General features: G+C 44.3%; 1 protein-coding gene across 1 annotated transcript in view; it reads right to left on the reverse strand.

Moving 5' to 3' along the window:
* The window catches only part of CRKL (CRK like proto-oncogene, adaptor protein), a 41,787-nt gene extending 19,097 nt beyond the window's left edge, over positions 1-22,690 (reverse strand). Inside the window, exons 1-2 of the mRNA XM_032310249.1 lie at positions 21,829-22,690; positions 7,916-8,381 (exon numbers count right to left, since the gene is read on the reverse strand). Of these exons, the coding sequence (XP_032166140.1) occupies positions 7,916-8,381; positions 21,829-22,139 (777 nt within the window). The 5' untranslated portion in view covers positions 22,140-22,690. The remainder of the gene's footprint in view (positions 1-7,915; positions 8,382-21,828) is intronic.
* Positions 22,691-23,227: the final 537 nt, after the last annotated feature.

Genomic DNA, 23,227 nt, shown 5'->3' on the forward strand with positions numbered 1-23,227 from the left:
TTAAGCCGCTGCCTTCGGCTCAGGTCATGATCTCAGAGTCCTGGGATCGAGTCCCGCATCGGGCTCTCTGCTCAGCAGAGAGCCTGCTTCCCTCTCTCTCTCTCTCTGGCTGCCTCTCCGTCTACTTGTGATTTCTCTCTGTCAAATTAATAAGTAAAATCTTTAAAAAAAAAAAAAAAGATTCAGAAGATCTGGAAACCAGATGTAATCCAGCGACTAGGGGTTTCAAAATGGGGAGAAGACAATCAAGAAGAAATATGAACACAATCACAGATGACCCCAATGGGTGTCAATAGAAAGTATCTTGCAAATGCTGGTGAACTCACACAAAGAACTCTGAGCATCATAAAAAAAGAACAAGCACCAAAGATGAAAGGATGTCCTTATACTGATAAGACAGATATCTAAGTACAGACCAAACACACCGGCACGCAGGAATGAGAGTCCAACTCTGGTCACCTGCCACAGAACATTACAACACAGGACACTGGTAGACCTACAAAGGGTCAAGTTTCCTGGTTTTGTTAAAACAGGGACAATGATGGATTCTATAAAATGTAAAAGGCGAGCATGAAATCAAACCTGGACAAAATTCTGAATGTAATTAGCAAACAGATGGTATCTAGAAGGCAGTATGGGCTCAATCAAGAACAAGTCATGCCAAACAAGCCTCATTATCTTTTTTTAGATATGCGACATAGATCACGAAGGACTGCAGAGGAGGACTTGAGTACAAAGATCTGGATCGTGCTTTTATGAAATCTGCAGTTAACATGAAACTAAGGGGGGTGATTAATATGCCAGATGACATAGTAACGATTTTAAAAGATTCAGATAACTGTACAGATGGTGTATGACAAAAAAAGAAACGCAACCTCCTCCCAAACCTGAAGAGGGATAACCTTAGGGTCACACACGAGAGTCCAAACACTGGGCTAAGCAAACACAGGAACTGGACTCATAGTTGTTTCTCCCTGATGGAGAGCTAAAAGGAATCACACATGAGACTATATTCTAGAACTTGCACAAGGACAGAGACCTTTGTTTCTTTCACTACTGAACTCGCATGTCCTTAACAATGTTTGCCACAAGGGTGCCTGGGTTGCTCAGTGGGTTAAGCCTGTGCCTTCTGCTCATGGAAGGTTATGATCTCAGGTTCCTAGGATCGAGCACCACATTCAGCTCTCTGCTCAGCAGGGAGTCTGCTTTCCCCTCCAACTCTGCCAAATAAATAAATAAATAAATAAATAATCTTTAAAAAACAAAAGCAAGGGGCACCTGGGTGACTTAGTGGGTTAAAGCCTCTGCCTTCGGCTCAGGTCATGAACCCAGAGTCCTAGGATCGAGCCCCACATCGCTCTCTGCTCAGCAAGGAGATTGCTCCCCGCCCCGCTCCCCCCCCCCCGCCTGCCTCTCTGCCTACTTGTGATCTCTGCCTGTCAAATAAATAAATAAAATCTTCTTAGAAAAACAAAAACAAAAAACAATGCCCACCACATTGTAAGTACTCAGTAAACCTTTGCTAAAGAGGTGTTTTTGGAGGTGCCCAAGCTGAGACCAGAGGGCCAATGGATTTAGATGCTGCAGAAAGCTAAAAGCATTAGGAAGCTGGGTGGACTGAATGATCCATTACTTCAACATGCCTTTCTTCCTCTTCCTGAGTCACCTGAAGTTTCACTTGCAAGCCAAGAAAATGTTATTCTTCCCCCACAGAATCTGTTCTACCAACTCTGATTCCCACAGATCCCTACTGTCACCAACTTTTTTTAAAACTAAGTAGGCTCCATGCCCAGCATAAAGCCTAATGTGGGGCTCAAACTCACGACCCTAGGGTTCAAGACCTGAGCTGAAATCAAGAGTTGTATGCTTAACTGACTGAGCCAGGAACCCCTCACCAACTGTTTTCTTAAGCCATACCACAGGGGAAAGTTCCACCAATGTTCCATTTAGATGCTTAGATACAGGGGCACCTGGGTGGCTCCACAGGTTAAGCAGTTGCTTTCAGCTTGGGTCATGATCCCAGAGTCCAGGGACCAAGGCCTACACTGGGCTCCTGGCTCAGCAGGGAGCCTGCCTCTCCCTCTGCCTGTCCTTCCTTCTGGTTGCGCTTGCTCTCCCCCCCGACTGCCATGTCAAATAAAATCTTTAAAAAAAAAAAAAAAAAAAAATGATGCTTGGATTCAAATTTTCATACAGCAAATAATCATACAGGTGTGCAGCCCCAAAGTTAAGGACAATGCTAAGAAAGCTCCTTCCATTCTTTTCTAGTCAGGAAAGTGTACTGGAATTCAAGTGTGTGAAAATGATAATGATAGGGAGGGAGATTCAAGGATTTGCTTTAAATTATTTAAAAATCAGTAAAACGGATGGGGCGCCTGGGTGGCTCAGTGGGTTAAGCCGCTGCCTTCGGCTCAGGTCATGATCTCAGAGTCCTGGGATCGAGTCCCGCATCAGGCTCTCTGCTCAGCGGAGAGCCTGCTTCCCTCTCTCTCTCTCTCTGCCTGCCTCTCCATCTACTTGTGATTTCTCTCTGTCAAATAAATAAATAAAATCTTAAAAAAAAAAAAAAAATCAGTAAAAAGGGGCGCCTGGGTGGCTCAGTGGGTTAAGCCGCTGCCTTCGGCTCAGGTCATGATCTCAGGTCCTGGGATCGAGTCCCACATCCGGCTCTCTGCTCGGCAGGGAGCCTGCTTCCTCCTCTCTCTCTGCCTGCCTCTCTGCCTACTTGTGATCTCTCTCTGTCAAATAAATAAATAAAATCTTTAAAAAAAAAAATCAGTAAAAAGGTAAGTAGTTTGCAAACTTCAGAACTGCCATCAGTTGTGAGAAATTGGCTATTTTATGCCTCGGTGAAGGCAACATAAGAACACTGTTCATCTCCTCAGCCTAGCCCTTTGATGACATGTCCACAGCCCCCTTCCTCTCCTTTGTGCTGCTTTTGCCCAACATACTGCACACTTGCACCAACCTGCAGCTACTTGGAGGTATCAAGTCTTGTCTGCATAAGCTCTTCCCTCTGCCAGGAATGTCTCTCTGCACTTCACCCAACTGACTTCTATTCATCCTTCAAAATTAAGTTCAAGGGTCACCTCCTCCAGAAAGGCTTCTCAGACAAATACCCACACTTCCATCTTCTACTCCCCCATTACCCACTCTCCCTCCTACTCTGTGTTATTAGAGCACTTACCACACCACTGTCTCTAGTCTCTCACTAGGTGGTAAGAACCTTGGTGGTAGGACCCTACAACAAGATGTCCCTCACAGGCTGGTTGCATGAATGATTAATGAACCAACTCACTTCAACTTTTAGAACAAGGATGCCTTTAGACTCTAAAGAATTTAACTTGCCCAAGATCACACCACAGAAAGCCACTACTTGAATGCAGGTCCGTGATCATTCCCTGACCATCTTGCTTTTCTGCACCACAGGTACCAAGTATTCCTTTTCAAATTAAATCCCAAGGGTCAACTCACTTCCTGAAAAGAGGTAAGCAAGAGAGAAAAATAGCTAAACACAGACCTGTTTTAAAATCTCTCTTTATGGGCACCTGAGTGGCTCAGTCAGTTGGGCGTCTGCCTCTGGTTCAGGTCATGATCCTAGAGTCCCCGGATCGAGCCCTTCATCAGGCTCCCCACTCAGCAGGAAGTTGGCTTCTCCATCGCCCCTCACCCTGTCTCTCATGTGCGCAAGTGCACTCTTTCTCCCAAATAAATAAAATCTTTAAAAATAAATAAAATCTCTCTTTACTTGCAGGAATGTTCTTTTCAAAGTCAAGTTTTATGAAAAAAGTGTGAAATAATTCATCAAATAAAGTTCACCTAAGCCCTCATCGTTCTCACTAACACCATCAAGGGAAATAAGGAAGCTTCAATTACTGGCACATTTTGTCCTACTTATTTCACCTTTCTTATTTTAATACTTTTCCTGGTAACCTAATTGCAAAAATCTCAAGAGAGTTGTTTTTAACAAGATCAGACAAGCATTAAGTTCTAGAAGATAATGTAATTCACAGAACTATTTACTTATGCTACAGCCAAAAGTCTCATTTAAATATACAAAATAAGAAATACCATTAAATGGAATTTGGCAAAAGTTTATTTCTCAGGTCCCCCTTACACTCTTTGTGAAACACCAAAGCAAGTCTTTGATGAGACTTACACAGCTGGGGTAGTGTCACAAAGAGACTCAGGTATGGAGACCTCTTTCTGGAGTCTGAGAAACAAGAACTGCCTAATGGCCAAATATATGGGTTATCTTAAAATATACATCATTAACCAGGCTCTTAATCCTCATCTAGTCTAAGGCACCTACCCACATATCTGCTCACCAAGCTCTGAATGATCTCCTTTATGGGCACCTGAGTGGCTCATTCAGTTAAGCAGCCAACTCTTGATTTCAGCTCAGGTCATGATCTGAGGGATCTGAGATCTCCTGGGATAGAGCCCCATGTTGAGATTCCCTGTTGAGTGCAGTCTGCTCAATGATTCTTCCTCTCCCTCTGTGTCCCCGTCCTGCCCCAGCTTGTGTACATGTGTGCGCTCTCTCAAATACATAAATCTTTAAAAAAAGGAAAAAATAAATGAACAATCCCCTTTATAGTACCTGGTCTCCCACTCTACAACCCTCCTGCCCCCATGCACACTCTGAGCAAGGCAAAGGACATACAGGTTTTCTTTGTTTTTTTAAAGATTTTATGTATTTGACAGAGAGACAGCCAGAGGGGGAGTGGGAGAGGGAGAAGCAGGCTTCCTGCATGACAGGGAACTTGATGCAGGGCTCAATTCCAGAACTCTGGGATTATGAACTGAGCTGACGACTGACGCTTAATGACTGAGCCACCCAGGTGCCCTGAGATACAGTTTCTGAAATGCGCGCACATCTTAGAGTGGAGGTCAACAGGCAGGTGACCTAAATGGAGTAAGGCTTTAAACCCTAGCTCAAGTAAGAGCCCAATTCCTGACTTTCTCTCTGAAACCTGGAATTCTGTCTGAGTGCCTCGACCCCCGTGTGTCTAACACATGTGAGTCACAACAACTCTCTGAGTCCTAGCTCTCTATTCCTACGATGAGACAAGAGATGTGAAAGGAAGATTTTTAGAGCCCAGAACACCCCATGTAATTTTAAGGTGCTGATGTATGAACTAGGCTAAAGGTGTATACACGTGCAGGGGCAGGTCTGTGTGGGGATGAGAAGCTGGAAGGCCTACTCAGCCAGGATTCAGCATGGTTTCTTTCCTGTTCCTCAACTGGGAAGCACTGAAAGCATGTGGGTCCTCCCTAGACGTGGTTCCTTGCCAAAAGCCTCGGCAGCTCACTCCTCCTTTACAGTCAATGTGAGAAGGAGAAGTAATCAGACTCTGAAACAAACCTTCAGGTGTAGTTCGCTTGGACATTACTCTTCATCCAGAGAAAATGGAGGATAACCAATGAAAAACACACACACACAAAATCAATGCTAGCTTTTATCTGTGGACAGCCTGCTCTGTGGGTTAAGTTTTTTTTTTTTTTAAAGATTTTATTTATTTATTTGACAGACAGAGATCACAAGCAGGCAGAGAGGCAGGCAGAGGGGGAGGGGGAAGCAGGGTACCCCACTGAGCAGATAGCCTGATGTGGGGCTCTATCCCAGGACCCTGACATCATGACCTGAGCCGAAGGCAGAGGCTTTAACCCACTGAGCCACCCAAGCACCCCTAAGTTCTGCTTTTTTGAGGCAACAGACTCCATTACTTCATCCTTCCATCATATATCTAAGCTGTCTCCAACCCTGCCCTACTCTGACCTTGGGGTGAACACAGAGAGAACAATCCCTAGCTTAATCACAGCTTCTCCAACATATATGCAATTTGATAATACCAACAAAGAGTATTCAACTGTAATTTTATGATACTTATTTACCTAGTAGTCTGCAGCTCACAAAGCATTTTCACAACTTATCAACAAGTGAAGAGCTAGGATTTGCGGCATCAAATTCCATGTTTTGACACGTCAGTATTTAGGGCCCATCTCACTGCACATATTTTATACCTTACAAAAATAATATGAAAAATATACTGGACTGTTCTAAAAATACGAATTATTATTATTATTTTTTAATCTTTTTTTCCTCTTAAGTTGGCTCCACACCCAGCATGAAGCCTGACATGGGCCTGAGATTGAGACCCAAGCTGAGATCAAGAGTTGGACACTTGGGGTGCCTGGGTAGCTCAATTGGTTGGGCGTCTGCCTTCGGTTCAGGTCATGATCCCAGAGTCCCAAGATTGAGTCCTGTATCAGGCTCCCAGCTCCATGGAGAGTTAGTCTGTTTCTCTCTCTGACCTTCTCTCCATGTTCTCTCTCTCAAATAAATAAAGAAAATCTTAAAAAAAAAAAAAAAAAGAAAAGAAAAGAAAAGAAAAAGAAAAAAGAATTGGGACATTTAACCAAGCTATCCAGGCACCCAAAAAAATCCATTTTTCAAATCCTTCTGTTCTTCCTCTAGGGTTTGTGCTCATTTATGGCCGTCACTCTAGGTTTATTAGATGTCTCATCAAACTTCTACTTTCTGTGATACAGTTTTATGCCCTCAACAGGCTTATCAACATTGATCTTCAGGACTTCTTGGTTCAGAAAGCCACAGTTATATGCTAAGCTTTGCAAGAATCTCAAAAAAAAAAATATAGTAAGTAAGGTCTGAGATGTTTTTATCTTATTTATTTATTTTTGGTTAAAGATTTTATTTATTTATTTGACAGTGAGAAAAGGAACATAAGCAGGGGGAGTGGGAGAGAGAGAAGCAGGTTTCCTGCTGAACAGAAAGCCGGATGCAGGGCTCAATCCCAGGACCCTGGGACTATGACCTGAGCCAAAGGCAGGTGCTTAACAACTAAGCCATACAGGTGCCCCTGAGATATTTTTAATTAAAGATTTACTTATTTATTTGAGAAAGAGTGAGCGTGTGGGTACAAGCAGGGGGAGAGGCAGACTCCCCACTGAGCGGAGCCCCAACATGGGGCTCAATCCCTGGAATCGTGACCTGAGTAGAAGGCAGACAGGTAACTAAGCTACCCAGGCACCCTGGTCTGAGATATTTTAAAGATTTTTTTTTTTTTTTTAATTTATTTGTCAGAGAGAGAGAGCGAGCAAGAGTGAGCACAGGCAGATAGAGTGGAAGGCAGAGTCAGAGGGAGAAGCAGGCTCCCCGCGGAGCAAGGAGCCCGATGCGGGACTCGATCCCAGGACGCTGGATCATGACCTGAGCCGAAGGCAGCTGCTTAACCAACTGAGCCACCCAGGCGTCTCGGTCTGAGATATTTTAAACTTATATCTTCTGCCTAGCCGAAGAGGAATTCTAAGACACTTATTCGTATTTCTCCTCAATTAATCATGGTGTTAGAAATATGGAACTTTCAAGTGGCTGTATGTCCACCTGCATGCTGATTTCATCTCTATGTCATGGGTCTCTATTAACCATGATCTATTCTTTTTTTTTTTTAATAAGATTTTATTTTTATTTATTTGACAGAGGGAGATCACAAGTAGACAGAGAGGCAGGCAGAGAGAGAGAGAGAGGGGGAAGCAGGCCCTCTGCTGAGCAGAGAACCCGATGCGGGACTCGATCCCAGGACCCCGAGATCATGACCTGAGCCGAAGGCAGCAGCTTAACCCACTGAGCCACCCAGGCGCCCCTAACCATGATCTATTCTTACTGGGAAGAAAACCAACTACTACAAGAGACTACACCTTGGGAGAAACAAGGAATAGGAAAGGACAAAAGAGTCATGTGGGACATTCATAGTGGATCTTCCAAAATCACCCAGCCATCTTACTCCCCTGAACAGAACTTTAAATGAGCAGTTGTAACTCTGCAGAAACAAAATTAAAAAAATGAAAACCGAATGTCAAAGGACCCAAAAACCAGCCCTGTAAAATTTACCTCTAATGCCAACGCAGTCTTGTCATAAGCACAGGGTACTCTTTTCTGGATGGCTTTTGCAAAGACAGGTCCATTCTGTGTGGATGGCAAAGGGTTGATCGCTGCCCCAGGAGTACTGGAAACTGCAGGTAGAGGAGTTGTGGTCTGAGGTTGAGCATAGGCATGAGCAGGTTCCGGGATCCCGTAACTATTGGAATTCCTATTCCCATGCTTTCCATGTGGTGAGGATCTCACAAGCTTTTCAACATAAGGAACAGGAATCATCCCAATCCGGCCATCCTTGTTCCGGGCGCTCCACCACTGTTCTTCGGGCTTCTCTATTATCACCAGGATCTCGCCCTTTTTAAAGGGCAGGTCTTCAGCATCGTTCCCAGGAAAATCATAGAGAGTCCGTACATATTCCAAATTTTCTTCTGCTGTAGGCAGGTTGGGTGCTGATACAGATCCCATTGGTGGGCTTGGGTACCTTCAGAGAGAAAGAAAATTAACTCTAAAAGGAAAATCTTAATACCAGTGTTTGTCAAACTTTTATGTAAACCTTTCTTCTCTATGATGAATTATTTCCCTATCTTCTCAGTAGTTAAGAAGGTTCTGACACTTTCATGCTCTGCAGTTTGTATGGTCTCTGAACAGACCTTGTTAAATCACATGTCAAGTGCACACACATACACACCATCTCTGTTTCACACTCACTTTTTGTTTACACAGAGATACAAGTGATCTGAATTTATTTTAAAAATCCTGAATAAGTTCAGTAGCTGCCCTCCTTAGGACCCTGTCAGACATTTTTCCTCCTGGTTGTAATCTATGGCATGCTTCCTGCACACTTTCCTGGGCATCTGTGTCCCTCAAAATACAAAAGCCAGAAAAGGGTTTATACACCATACTGCATTTTATGCATAAATCATCTGAGCAAAAACACAGGGAACTTTTCACAGCAGAACTCACCAGCAAGAGCTCTCATCAAAGCAGCCCATAGACACAACCACACCACTCTGCTGTGCTCAGAAGATCAGCATGTATTTGCCAAGTAAGCCGCAGAATGCCCTCCCAGGGTCAGTTATAAAAGTGCAGTCCCTCTTACCCCAGTACACCCTTTCGTAATGCCTCTTCTTCAAAAGAAGTACAGAAGTCTCTATTCACCTAAGAAATATTCTGAGAAGTTGCATATACATGAACTTTTGGGAAGAAAAAATTCTTTACCATTTGGTCCCTCCCACCACTTAACTTTTCTAAAGCAGAGAATCTACACCAGAGTTATAAACCCTGGGCTTCATCCAAAGAGTCTGCATCTCTGAAGTGACTACACCTGCAGAACCATCACCAGAGCCCAGTTCTAGAGTAGTCTTGAGAGAGAGTAAGCCAGGATAGGAAATACATATTTAACCACTGACCATGCTTTCCACTTAATCTTTTTTTTTTTTTTTTTTAAGATTCATTTGTTTATTTGACACAGAGAGATCGATCGATCACAAGTAGGCAGAGAGGCAGAGTGGTGGGAGAAGCAGGCTCCCCGCAGAGCAGAGAGCCCAATGCAGGGCTCAGTCCCAGGACCCTGAGAACACAACCTGAGCCAAAGGCAGAGGCTTAACCCACTGAGTCACCCAGGTGCCCCAGTTTTATCTTTTTTAAAAAGATTATTTATTTTTTAAAAAATCATTTATTTATCTACTTACTTAAGAGAAAGAGCCTGCAAGCAGATAGAGGGGCAGAAGGATTACGAGAATCCTCAAACAGTCCTCCTGCTGAGAGGGGAACACAACACAAGCCTCAATCCCAGGACCCCGAGATCATGCATGACCTGAGCCAAAATCTAGAGTAGGCTGCTTAACCAACTAAGCCACCCAGACACCTGTTTTATCGTTTTATCGTCTATTAGCTCATGTCCAGTCTTTTCCTTCCCTCCAATTAATGATCTAAAAAGTTACTTCATATATCAACATGATCTCTTATGTTTAAATACTTTAATTAATGTTTTTTTCTTTATAAAAAAAGCTACCATGTTACAACATTCAGCAGAAAAGGAAAAACAAGGGATGCCTGGCTGGCTCAGTTGGTAGAGCATACAACTCAGTCTCCTGGTTCTGAGTTTAAGCCCTGTGTTGGGTATAGAGCTTACTTTAAAAAATAAAATAAGGGGCGCCTGGGTGGCTCAGTTGGTTAAGCCGCTGCCTTCGGCTCAGGTCATGATCTCAGGGTCCTGGGATCGAGTCCCACATCGGGCTCTCTGCTCAGCAGGGGGCCTGCTTCCCTTCCTCTCTCTGTGATCTCTTCCCTTCCTCTCTCCTACTGTGATCTCTCTCTGTCAAATAAATAAATAAAATCTTTAAAAAAATAAAATAAAATAAAATAAAATCTTGGGGCACCTGGGTGGCTCAGTGGGTTAAAGCCTCTGCCTTCATCTCGGGTCGTGACCCAGGGTCATGGGATTGAGCCCCACATCGGGCTCTCTGCTCAGCGGCGAGCCTGATTCCTCCCTCCCACTCTGCCTGCCTCTCTGCCTACTTGTGATCTCTCTCTGTCAAATAAATAAAATCTTAAAAACAACCCCCTTCCAACAAAAGAGAAAAAAAAAGTCCTACAGCTCCTGCCCCATCATAGCTACCTTTTCACCCGTTCCACTGGCCAAAATTAAGATTTATTCATTTGAGAGAAAGTGCTCGCACTCAGGGAGAGGGGCAGAGAGAGAGAATATCTAAGCGGACTCCCACTGAGCATGGAGCCCAAAGCCAGGCTGAATCTCATGACCCTTGAGATCAGGACCTGAGTTGAACCAAGATTTGGACGCTTAACAGATGGAGCCACGCAGGAACCAAACTTTATGGCTTTCTTAAAAAAGAGTCTTGTGTATACCCATGCTGGTTTTTCTGCCAAATACCACACCACAGGTGTCTCCTTGTATCACTGGTCTACGTGATCATTTATTTACCTCTGTCAGGATGACATGTCAGTCTGTGAGCCTGCAGGAACTAAGCATCCCTGTGTCTCTGGATATTTAGTTTTTCTTTCTCCCTATTTGATCATCAACATCACAAAGTCTTTTTAACATAGTTTTTTGATATTCAATTTTTTAAGGGGTGGGAGGGGGAGACAGAGAGGGGGAGAATCTTAAGCAGGCTCCACACCCAACACAGAGCCCAACCTGGGGCTCAATCTCAGGATTCTGAGATCATAGTGGAAGCCGAAACCAAGACTCGGATGCCCAACCAAATGAACCATCTCAGTATTAGATTTTTTGTAAAGCCTAGATTTCCAGATTAAAGAACAGAGCCATTTTCATGGCCCTTGGTACACACTGCCACACTATTTTCCAAAGGCAGTCTTCATAATTTGGCAAAACTTCAATCTTTTAAATGTAAATGACTAGTTTAATATAGTATACTGACAACTGAATTAACAACAGTCTATGTATTATGCCATGGTGATTAGGAGCTTGATTTAAAACCTCTAGAATCTCGGGGGGGGGGTCTGCTTCTCCCCCTCCTTCTGCTGCTCCCCCTGCTTGTGCTCACTCACGTTCTCTCTGTGTCAAATAAATAAGTAAATAAAATCTTAAAACAAAACCAAACCAAACAAAACAAAAAAAACCTCTGGTGCAGCTGGGCATTAAGCATCTGCCTTTGGCTCAGGTCGTGATTCCAGGGTCCTGGGACCAAGCCCCGCATCAGGCTCCCTGCTTGGCAGAGAGCCTGCTTCTCCCTCTCCCACTCCCCGTTTGTGTTTCCTCTCTGCCTATTTGTGATCTCTGTCAAATAAATAAATAAAATCTTAAGAAAAAAAAAAAAAAAAAAGAGATAGCAGGAGTAGCAGCAGGAACAACAGTAATAAGAGTTGACACTTACTACCTGTACCAAGCACTGTTTGCAGTCCGTATAGATTTTAAATTATTTCATCCTCTCAGCAATCCTGTGATTGCTGTGATTGCTGAGATCCATCTTACATATGAGGAAGCCAATGCAAACACAGAGTTATTAGATTTGCACTCAGGCAGTCTGGTTCTAGAGTACTCACTCATAACCAGAGAGCTAGTCAGCCTTAGGAATAAACCCTCCGTCTTTTGGGTGCATGGGAATTAACGTCAGATTGTGCGTGAAACATGCACAACAGTTCCTGGTTGTTGCTGAGCACCCAGATCAGCTCCCTACTCCTACCCTCTTTAAGGTACACCTTACCTCTATTTCAAGGGCCACAGACAATCTGTAAGAAGTTTGGGTAATACTACATAAATCTCAGATACTTTACTAAAAGCACTATCAGTTCCATCTCAGACCCCATCCAAGGGTATTTCATTGTTCGTATACTTAAAAAGTTAAAAGCAGTTAGGTTTTGGGTTTGTCTGTTTTTTTAAAGATTGTATTTATTTATCTGACAGAGAGAGAGATCACAGAGAGGCAGGGAGAGAGAGAGGGGGAAGCAGGCTCCCCGCCAAGCAGAGAGCCCGATGCGGGGCTCAACCCCAGGACCCTGAGATCATGACCTGAGCTGAAGGCAGAGGTTTAACCCACTTAGCCACCCAGGTGCCCCCAAAGCAGTTAGTTCTACAATACAAACTAAGAGGACACTAGTACAGTTTCAGTGGGGATTAAGAGTAATGAAATTCATCTACCCAGGTATCCACTAGAATTACTACATACTGAGAACATGGGAGACAATGAATTAAAATCAAGTTCTTGCTCTTAAAAGACTGCCAATTTAGCATAGTTAGAGACTGGAAGACAAAAACACAGCAAAAAGAGTAACTAATGTACCATGACAGAAGCTGATAGGGTTGAGGAGCACTCAAAGGAAGGAATGAATTCTGTTAAGGAGCAGGAAAACAGGCAAAGAGGCAATGCACTAGAAGCTGAAAACTAGCCCCCTTTGGAATTGAAAGATTTTGTTGAAGACAGGCTTACATATATTTGGGTTCTAAATCAGAACAAGACTAGAGGCCCAAAGGTTCAAAATGCTCCCTTTCCCAGGCTCCCCACAACTCACAGGGCACACTGCTCATTCCTATAAGCACAAACTGGTAAGGCCCCCGAGGTTGACAAACTTTTTAAAAGACTGGTCTATGTTTGAGGTTTTACGGACTACACATATGGCTTATGTTATATATTCATCTTTCTTTAAAATACAACCTTTCAAAAATATAAGAACCATTCTTAGCTTCAGTACACTATACAAAAACTTGAGTCTGGCCTAGGAGTCTGCAAACTACAGCCTGTAGGCCATTCAGCCTACCGTATACTTTTATTAAGTTTTATTACACCACAGCCAAACTCACTCACTCATTTACAGTATTGTCTATGACTGCTTTTGTGCTGTAAGGGCATAGTTGAGAAACTATGAGAGACTATATGGTCTAAAAGCTTAAAATATTCACTATCTGCCCCCCTTATTGAAAGTTTGCGGATTCACTGTCTAGATTACTGGGTTAAAAGAGCAGAGCATGCTTTTCAACTTTCAATACATCCCTGGTGAGAAGATGTATGCAAATCTGACAACAATGGAGGGATAGCTTATACTTTCTCCATCATTATACTGCTATAATGACAATAAGGCTCATTTCCTGATTTAGTACATGCACAGATATCCCTAAATTTCACATCAATCTCCCAGCTGCACATCCCTGACATAAATTCCAAAGTCTTCCACCTGATACCCTTAAACTCCTGTATTCATCAAAATTCCCTGCAAATTACAAATAAATTCCACTGCAGACATGAAACCATGATGATGCCAGGGCAGATTATCTTGCCCTTTCTATTAGGTCTCACAGCCCAAAGTAATATGTACATAAAACTGTTAACAATTCATTGTTTCTCATTTTGACTTGTTCAAGACTGTAAAAGAGCACCTGTAAACTCCTCTTTAAATTTTACATACAAAGAGGGGTGCCTGAGTGCCTCAATCAGTTAAGCACCTGCCTTTGGCTCAGGTCATTATCCTGGAGTCTTGACACTGAGCCCCACGTAGGGCTCCTTGCTCATGGAGGAGTCTGCTTCTCCCTCTGCCCCTCACCCTGCTTGTGCTCTCTCTCTCAAATAAATAAATAAAATATTTTTAAAAATAAAATAAATTTGACATACAACGAGTTTTCTAAGCCCATTCAAATACTCTAAGACCCAAGCTTCTCCCTGTCTTATGCCTACAGTTCACAGCGTACTGAGTAGGAAGGCCCTGGATGACTAACTGGAAATTGGCTTTTCCTACCTCATCAATTAACCTCCTCTCCTTTAGGTAAAAAGCACTCTCAGCTTCATGTATGAAGCACAGATAAAACACTGTCTTTAAACCTAAGCGTTAATATCTTCTAAGCCTAAAATTTCCCTCATGCAAAAGAAGGAATACAACCTCTGAGAAGAGAATTTCAAAGGTACTGGTAATCTAGTTTTTTAAGGGGGTCACATGGGGGTGCCTGGGTGGATCAGTGGGTTAAAGCTTCTGCCTTCGGCTCAGGTCAGGATCCCAGGGTCTTGGGATCGAGCCCCCCATCGGGCTCTCTGCTCAGCAGGGAGCCTGCTTCCCTTCCTCTCTCTCTGCCTAACTGTGATCTCTGTCAAATAAATAAAATCTTTAAAAAATAAATAATAAAGGGGTCCCATGGGTATTGGTGAATTGTATTATATACACGTATATACATATTCTCTTGTATGTATGAAAGTATTTCACAGTAAAAAGTTGGAAAACAAAACAAAATTCTTTTTAAAGATTTATTTATTGGGGTGCCTGGGTGGCTCAGTTAGTTAACTGCAGACTTGATTTTGGCTCAGGGCATGATCTCTCGGCCCTGGGACTGAGCCCAGCATCAGGCTCCCTGCTCACTGGAGTCTGCTTGTCTCCCTCTCTCTCTGCTTGCTCTGTCTCACTCTCAAATAAATAAATCTTAAATATATATATTAACATATATTTATATTATCCTTGTATATAATACAAATATATAAAATATTTTATATAATATATAATATAAACACATAAAGCTTATAATATAAATATGTATACACATAAATATATAAATATAAATATACAGACGTGAGAGAGTGTCACAAGTTGGGGGGGCAGAGGCAGAGAATCCTCAGACAGAGCTGAGCCCCCACCACCTTTTTCTCCCCTCCTCATCTCTTCTTTCAAGCCTTCGCTGACCCCTCAGTTGATCATTCTTGCTTTTAAGCTCCCAAGGTATTCTATTTTAACTTGTTCAATATACTGAACTTTTCAAGAGCTAAAACCCAAGATAACTCCCATTACATGCCTTAAGACTAGTACTGGGCTTTGGTTTAGAGTAGGCTCAAATACAGTGAAATTCCTGCTAAGAAAAATAAAATGCCAAAGACATAGGGAAGCATTTCCCACTCCTGTTTCTATCCTTTTTTTCCCCTCCTTCTGAAAACACAGAAACTTCAGCACCCCAATTCTCTATATCTGGTTTAATTCTGTTATAAAGACAAAGAAATGGGGCGCCTGGGTGGCTCAGTGGGTTAAGCCTCTGCCTTCGGCTCGGGTCATGATCCCAGGGTCCTGGGATCGAGTCCCGCATCGGGCTCTCTGCTCAGTGGGGAGCCTGCTTCCCTTCCTCTCTCTCTGCCTGCCTCTCTGCCTGCTTGTGATCTCTGTCTGTCAAATAAATAAATTAAAAATTAAAAAAAAAAAAAAAAAGACAAAGAAATCCTGTATGCCGTTCGGTTTGCTGCCCAAGCCTCTTCAGCTCACCACTGTTCCATCCATGCTCTCAGTCATCATTCCAGACTAGTTGCCACATGCCTAATGGCCCCACCTTACGTGGTGTGATCTTAGCTCTGATTCTAAAATAATGTGAACTCCCACTAATAAGCACTGTCCCCTTTTACTTATCAGGAACAACTAAAATATTTTAGCCTGAAGGAAACCTAGAAATAATCTAGTCCAACTCTTTAGGTCAAAAGAAAAAATTCTTTCTACGGTTAAAAAAATATATATATATCTGCATTTGAGTTTTAAATAAGAGAAAAGTCACAAATCAAATGGCTACCAGTACTTTACATACCCTGGGAACACAACTCTTAACTGGGCAAGCTTCCACTCCCAGCATAATGACCATGTTCTTTTATCTTATCTGAATCAAATTCAGATGATTTAAACTACTGGTAAGAGGAAAATCAAAGGTTTATTCACAGTGCCAAATTCTATGCTAATCAAAATTACTGGTAATCTCCTCCACTCCTAATTCTAGAAGTCCAGATTTGAGTTCCCTCAAATATTTAGAAAAGGTGATGTGGGTGGTATGACCATGTGGTCAGTGGAATCCTCTGGTCCATGCAGGGTTTGGCTTCTGCTTCACAAGTGGGAGGGCCCTCTTCTGCACACTCAGGTTAAGCTGGGCATCCTTTTTCAACTATTCTATCATAGTAGACAGCATGGAAATGGCCTTTAAAAAAAAATCTCAGCACCAGGGATGCCTGGGTGGCTCAGTCAATTAAGTGTCTGCCTTCAGTTCAAGTCATGACCTCAGGATGCTGGGATTGAGTCCCACACAGGGCTCGTTGCTCAGAAGGGAGCTTGCTGTTCCCATTGCTTGTGCTCTCTCTCTCTCTGACAAATAAATAAATCTTAAACAAACAAACTCCGCACCAGTAACCTTCTCAAGAATATGACAGGGATTGTTGAGTCAACGTTAGTTCCGTGTTACTAAGTACACGAAATTTGCAATGTCTGTTGACAAAAATCAAAGATTTTCTCTAAGGGTCCACCTGCCTCAGTTAAAAAACTTTACTTTTCGGCTTTTCCTCCTAGCCTTCATATAGTTGCATAAGCTAAAGCTAGAGAATAATATAAACAAAGCAAGCTATGCAAAACACAGCTTCTAAAACACAGGAAAATGGCTTTCATATCTAAACAATTTACTTAGGAACCTTCTGAAACATTCTGTTGTTAAACTGGAAATCACCTCCATTAAATAAAAAACACCAGCACTTACCTAAATGTTTTTTAAAGAAGATTTTATTTATTTGCCAGTGGAGAGAGAGAGAGAGAGAGATAACAAGCAGGGAGCACCAGGCAGAGAGGGAAAGGGAGAAGCAGGCTCCCTGCTGAAGAGCCTAATGGCTCCCTGATGCGGGGCTCAATCCCAGAACCCTGGGATCATGACCCCAGCTGAAAGCAGATGCTTAACCAACTAAGCCACCCAGGAGTCCCTACCTGAATATTAACTGTAACTTAGTGAACAGATCTTAAAAATATTTATAGTCAAATAAATTGGAAGTGAAAACCACCACAGGTTTTATCTACCAGAACTATAACAGAAAAATTACCCCTACATCTGGGATGCCTGGGTGGCTGGGCTGGTTTAAGTGCCCAACTCTTGGTTTTGACTCACGTCATGATCTCAGGGTCTGCCTGTCCCTCTCCCTCTGCTCCTCCCTGGCACTAGCTCCCCCTCTCATAAATAAAATTAAAAGGGCGCCTGGGTGGCTCAGTGGGTTAAGCCGCTGCCTTCGGCTCAGGTCATGATCTCAGGGTCCTGGGATCGAGTCCCGCATCGGGTTCTCTGCTCCGCGGGGAGCCTGCTTCCTCCTCTCTCTCTCTCTCTGCCTGCCTCTCTGCCTACTTGTGATCTCTCTGTGTCAAATGAATAAATAAAATCTTTAAAAAAAAAAAATAAATAAAATTAAAATCTTAAAAAAAAAAATTACAAACACATTCTGCAAGAATCCTTTAGGGCCAATCAACAAAACCCATCTGACATGATATATGACACTTTTTTGGGGGTTAAATTTAAAATCCACCACAGGAACACCACAGACAAATACAAAAAGCAATTAATAAGATAAACTGAGAGGACACCAAGTTACAAATGTACCAAGTCATCTTTGTTTCTTCCTTTCTCTTCCCTCACCATATTCCCTCCCATCAGCAACATCAATCAACTCCAAAACAGGCATCTCCAAGTCACAGCTCTAGATCAGTCTATATGACCTGTGACAAATACATCATTAGCCACCATCCTTTTGCACCCAGATAACAGTGACAACTCCAGATCACTCCTGTGCTTCAAACTCCTTCAATGGCACCCACTGCATCTGAAATAAAATCCAATTGCCTTGGGGCACCTGGGTGGCTCACTGGGTGGAGCCTCTGCCTTCGGCTCAGGTCATGATCTTGGGGTCCTGGGATCAAGTCTCGCATCCGGCTCTCTGCTCAGCGGGGAGCCTGCTACCCTCTCTCTTTGCCTGCCTCCCTGCCTACTCGTGATCTCTCTCTCTGTGTCAAATAAATAAAATTAAAAAAAAAAAATCCAATTGCCTTATCTTCACCATTACATCCCCTAACTCTTCTTATAGAACCCCTATATTTAAGCACCACACTTCCAACCCAACAGCTATCTTTCTGACCTCAGGACTTTGTGTAAGCTTTTCCCTATTACTGGAAGGCTCTTCCCCCCTTCTTAGCCCAGACTTTCCCAAGGCTTGCCTCTTCTCTACCCTTAGATAGCTTCAGGCTTTCCCTGACCACACTGTGTCAGGTAGGTCCCTCCTATTATATTCTCTCTGCTCAGCCTCATTTCCTTCATAGCATTTATTAATGTTGTATTTCATTTATTTTCCTATTTTAGTTCGTCTATTCCAATAAAAAGGAAGTTCTATTGTGGAGAAAGTACGTTGGCCATCCATTGTTCTCAGTCCCCAACACTGGGATATAACTCTTGTAAATATCTGAATAAAAATATAAAACTAGGGGTGCCTGGGTGACTCAGCTGGTTAAGTGTCTGTGTTTGGCTTGGGTCATAATCCCAGGGTCTGGGGATAGAGCTCCACACTGGGCTCCCTGCTTAGTTGGGAGTCTGCCTCCTCCTCTCCATCTGCCTCTCCCCCAGCTCATGCTCCTTCTCCTGCGCAGGCTCTGTCTCTCTCAAATAAATGAAAAAAAAATTTTTTAATTCATTTGACAGAGAGAGACACAGCAAGAAAGGGAACACAGGCAAGGAGAGTTGGAGAGGGGCAGAGAGACAGAATATCCAAGAAGGGCACCTGGGTGGCTCGGTGGGTTAAAGACTCTGCCTTCAGCTCAGGTCATGATCCCAGGGTCCTGAGATTGAGGCCCACATCGGGCTCTCTGCTAAGTAGGGAGCCTGCTTCCCTTCCTCTCTCTGCCTCTCTCTGCCTACTTGTGATCTCTCTAATAAATAAATGAAATTAAAAAAAAAAAAAAAAGGAATATCCAAGGAATATCCCCAGGATCACAACCCAAGCTGAAGGCAGATGCCCAACAACTGAGCCACCCAGGCGCCTCTCAAAATCTTTTTAAAAAAATATAAAACTAAATGTTGCGGAACATTCCAATAAAAAAGATCAGACTGGAAAACAAACACCAGTCCTTAAGTTCCAAGAAAGTCATACAATTCTAATTTTTCACTAAGCAATATTTAAAAAATGAACTTTTAGCAAAAGGGTACGAAACTCTGGCCTAATGAGCTCAGTTTTGATGCCTAAACCACTTAAAGTATCTTGTTTGAGGTGTGAAGAGGCATTAAACTGACTTCCATTTGGCCAAGACTTTACAAGGTACCTCTAGTTTTCTATAAAGTCTGAAAACCTATCAAACCAATCTTCGAATTTTAGGCTGGGGGAGAAAATCCAAAGATTAAGAAAGTAAATTCAGTCCAGATCAAATTCAGACAGAATTGTGATCACCATCCTGAGATACTGGTGGAATATAAAAACCTAAATTACAGCAACATGCCTGGGGCAGAAAGTGAAGAGGAGGAGAAACAATTACAGCTGCATGTTAAGTGGGAGGGTCAGGGAAAGGCCCTATTATTTGAGGGGCCTGGAACGGCAGTTAAGATTTCTTTTTTTTTTTTTAGATTTTATTTGATAGAGATTACAAGTAGTCAGAGAGACAGGCAAAAAGAGAGGAGGAAGCAGGTTCCCCGCTGAGCAGAGAGCCTGATGTGGGGCTGGATCCCAGAACACTGAGACCATGACCTGAGCTGAAGGCAGAGGCTTTAACCCACTGAGCCACCCAGGCACCCCAGCAGTTAAGATTTCAATAGGTGAGGTGAGGGGTGGGGTGGGGTTAAGCAGTCAACCTAGAGCCAGGAGCCCAACCAACAGCTGGAGCAAAGGTACAAAAGTGTGAGAAGGTAGGCAAGAACTGCTACCAGGGATTAAATGAGTTGCTTAATGGGACTGCACTAAAGGAAGAACAAGGTGGGGACAGGGAGGAGGACAGGCATCCAAAACAGAAAAGTTATGTCTGGTATCTGGAAAGGCCCATGTATGAAAAATGTGGAGTTGTTTTTGTTGGTAATGAGGGCCACTGCAGCATACTCCTTTTTCTCTCTAGAAGGAGATCAAACCATTTACTCGCACATTCTGAAACAGCAGTAATACCTGTCACCTCAAAGCAAGCACAATGCCTTGCACATAGCATGGCTTAATAAATGCCTGAAATTAATGCTATTAATTAATCTCTATGAGTTGGAAAAGTAATTCACTGAAACATATTAAATATCTCATAGCTGGTTCTAATCTTTTCTCCAACCCCTCATATTAGAATATACTGTGCTCAAAGTTGACTCCAATTACCAGCATCTCTGGGGACCTGGAGATTTCACCAATCAGATTCTTGATGCCTAGGTCTTTGTTATACACTATTTGATTTATATTCACTTTCTCCCAGTTTTTAAAGTCCATTTAGTTCAGCAGTTAATCTTACAGTCATTATACTGTCATGGCTTTGTTTCCTCTTATTCCATGGAAGCAACACTTACCCATCTAGTGGGTGCTCCTTAATTATCACAGCTCTTAATGGTTAAAGCTCAGAGGACTATCTTCTCAGCAAATCTATAAAGTCAGAAACACCTCATTCCAAAAATGAGCACCCTAAACTTTAAAAACATAAGTTCAAGAAGCAAAATGGGCAGTAAAATACCTTTCATTTTAAAAAATTCCAGGAAATTTCTTCAGTTCAAATTTGGCATAATTTAAATAAAAGAAACGTAATAAAACACTGAAGACAAGTTAAAGCAAATCATCAAATAAAATAATGCATTCTACTTGGAAAGAGGACCTGGATGCTTAACTTTACTAAATCATTTAGACTTACAAATGTACAAAACGTACGTCTTCAACTAGGATAGAATTAAGAAGGTGTAGCTCAAAAATTTCCCTTTGTTATTAACATTCTAGCTTTATTACTCCTTAGAACTTAATCAAATGGATTTCTGGCCTATTAGTGGTCCAGCTTGGGGTCAACTACAAAATAAAAACTCAAAAATATATCCTCGCTGAAGCCGGTGCACCTTCTGTAACTACAAAACAAAAGGTGTCTGGTGTAATTCAAACCTGGCACCAAGGTATCAATATACAGTTCTGATATTTAAATTTTTTTTAAATACAGTTCTGTTATTTCACCGTTAAAGGTTTGTATCTATAAAGACTCACGCATTTCCATTTATTGACTATTTGCTCCAAAGGCTGCAGGCCAAGAGTTCTCAAACCGGAGCAGGGAGCCCAAGAACCTTGAATGGTGTGTAAAGTTGTGTGTACGTGCATTTTTAGGGAGGGGGAAATGCCACAGCTACCTTAAGAGAAATGCCACAGCTACCTTAAGATTCTCAAAGAAGTCTGTGGTCCAAAAAAGGTTTAAAAACAAAAACTCTTTAGTAGGATACCCAATAGATAACGTGACTAAAGGCAAAAAGCGGGCATTTTAGCTATGCAACCGCCGTTTAACAAATTTAAAACGCATCCCCTCATCCAGTGACCCAGATCCTGACACTATTCTTCCGTTCAGAACGCCTTCTGGAAAATCATTTGGTTCAGAATGGGGTGAAACGGGTTCAATCACCCCCACCCCCACCCCCTACTCTTCGATCCCAAGCGAACCGTTCTTTACCCTCCTCGGCGGTCGGAGCCAGCTGTGCGCCCGGGGAAGCGCGGGCGCTAGCGTACCTGGGTGCGGGCTCTATTAGCGTGGTGGTGTCCAGGTAGTGAATCTTGTAGAACTCCAGCAGGGCCGGCAAGTGATCAAACTCCTGGTCCCCGATCTTAAAACGACGGTTGGGCAGCGAGTTGATGATGTAGTGGGAGACCCGCGAGTTCTCGGACACCGACAGCACATAATCCCCGGGGCAGGTGGAGGAATCGCGAACTAGGAACATACCGTGGCGCTGCCCCTGGAGCCGGGTCTGAGCCTCCTGGCGAGACACCGGCCCCATGTACCAGGCAGAGCGGTCTGAGGAGTCGAACCTAGCGGAGGACATGGTGTCGGACCGCGGCTCTGCGGCGATTCGGGGCGGCGGCTGCTCTCGTCTGTTCTGGACGCCTTTGCCCGACAGACGGCTTTGCGGCCAAGGAAGGGCCTTTTGGCACACCTCGAGGCGCAATTACAGGGCCGAGCCAGCACCTTCCTCTCGGCTCCGGGCCCGCAGCATCCTCCGCCGCCGCCCGCTGCGCCGGGACCGCCTCACGGAGGGAGCCGGCCGGGGGAATGCAGGGCACAGCCCGAGGTCGGGACGGGAGAAGCCGAGCCGCAGCGGAGGCCGCCCCGGGGTTCTCAGGCTGCCTGGCGTACCAAGGGTGCTTTCAGTCACTCCTGGCCCGGAACGCGCTGACTCCGCGCCCCCCCCCCCCAAGTCTCTGCAGTGATCCCTGCCGCCACACGAAGCACCGGACTCCCAGGAGCGTCGCGCCTCCGGGGCGGTTTTTGCCCAGCCCGTTCCCAGGAGCCACAGCAACAAAATGGCGGACGCGGGAGAAGCTGCCGGCCACCTCCCCCTCCGCCCAGTGCTCTCGATCTGCGCACGCGCGGGCTCTGGCTCCCAGCTGCCGCCCGGGCCCTCCCCGTGACGTTACATGGCGCGGCCAATCAGGAGCACGGTGGTGACGGTCGGGGCGTGCGCCGCTTTCGCCCGCTCCCGCGTTCCGGCAGCAAGGGAGGAGGTGGAGGAGGCGGAGGAGGCGAAGGAGGAGGGGGAGGAGGGGGAGGAGGCGGAGGAGGCGGAGGAGGCGGGGGTGGCGGAGGAGGCGGGGGTGGCGGGGGTGGTGGAGGAGGAGGTGGCTGCAGCCACTCCCTTCCTGGGCTGCGGTGCGCCGCCGGGGGCGCTGACGCTGCGGGCTGGCCCCGCTCTGGCAGGAAAACAGCTGGAGTCGAGAGGCAGCGGCATTTCGAAAACCTGATCAGCGAACAAAGCATAAAGAGCATGCCGAATCTCTCTGGCCTTGGAGGCGTGGCACTGAGGTGACTTGGCTGGCCGAGGGGCTCAGGGGGTCCCGTGCCGCGGGAGACAAACGGGCGGACAGGCCTGAGTGGGTCCAAGGGGCTCTGGTAGGAGATGGCCGTGGGGACTGC

Source organism: Mustela erminea, chromosome 13, assembly GCF_009829155.1.
Source record: "Mustela erminea isolate mMusErm1 chromosome 13, mMusErm1.Pri, whole genome shotgun sequence".
Classification (NCBI taxonomy): domain Eukaryota; kingdom Metazoa; phylum Chordata; class Mammalia; order Carnivora; family Mustelidae; genus Mustela; species Mustela erminea.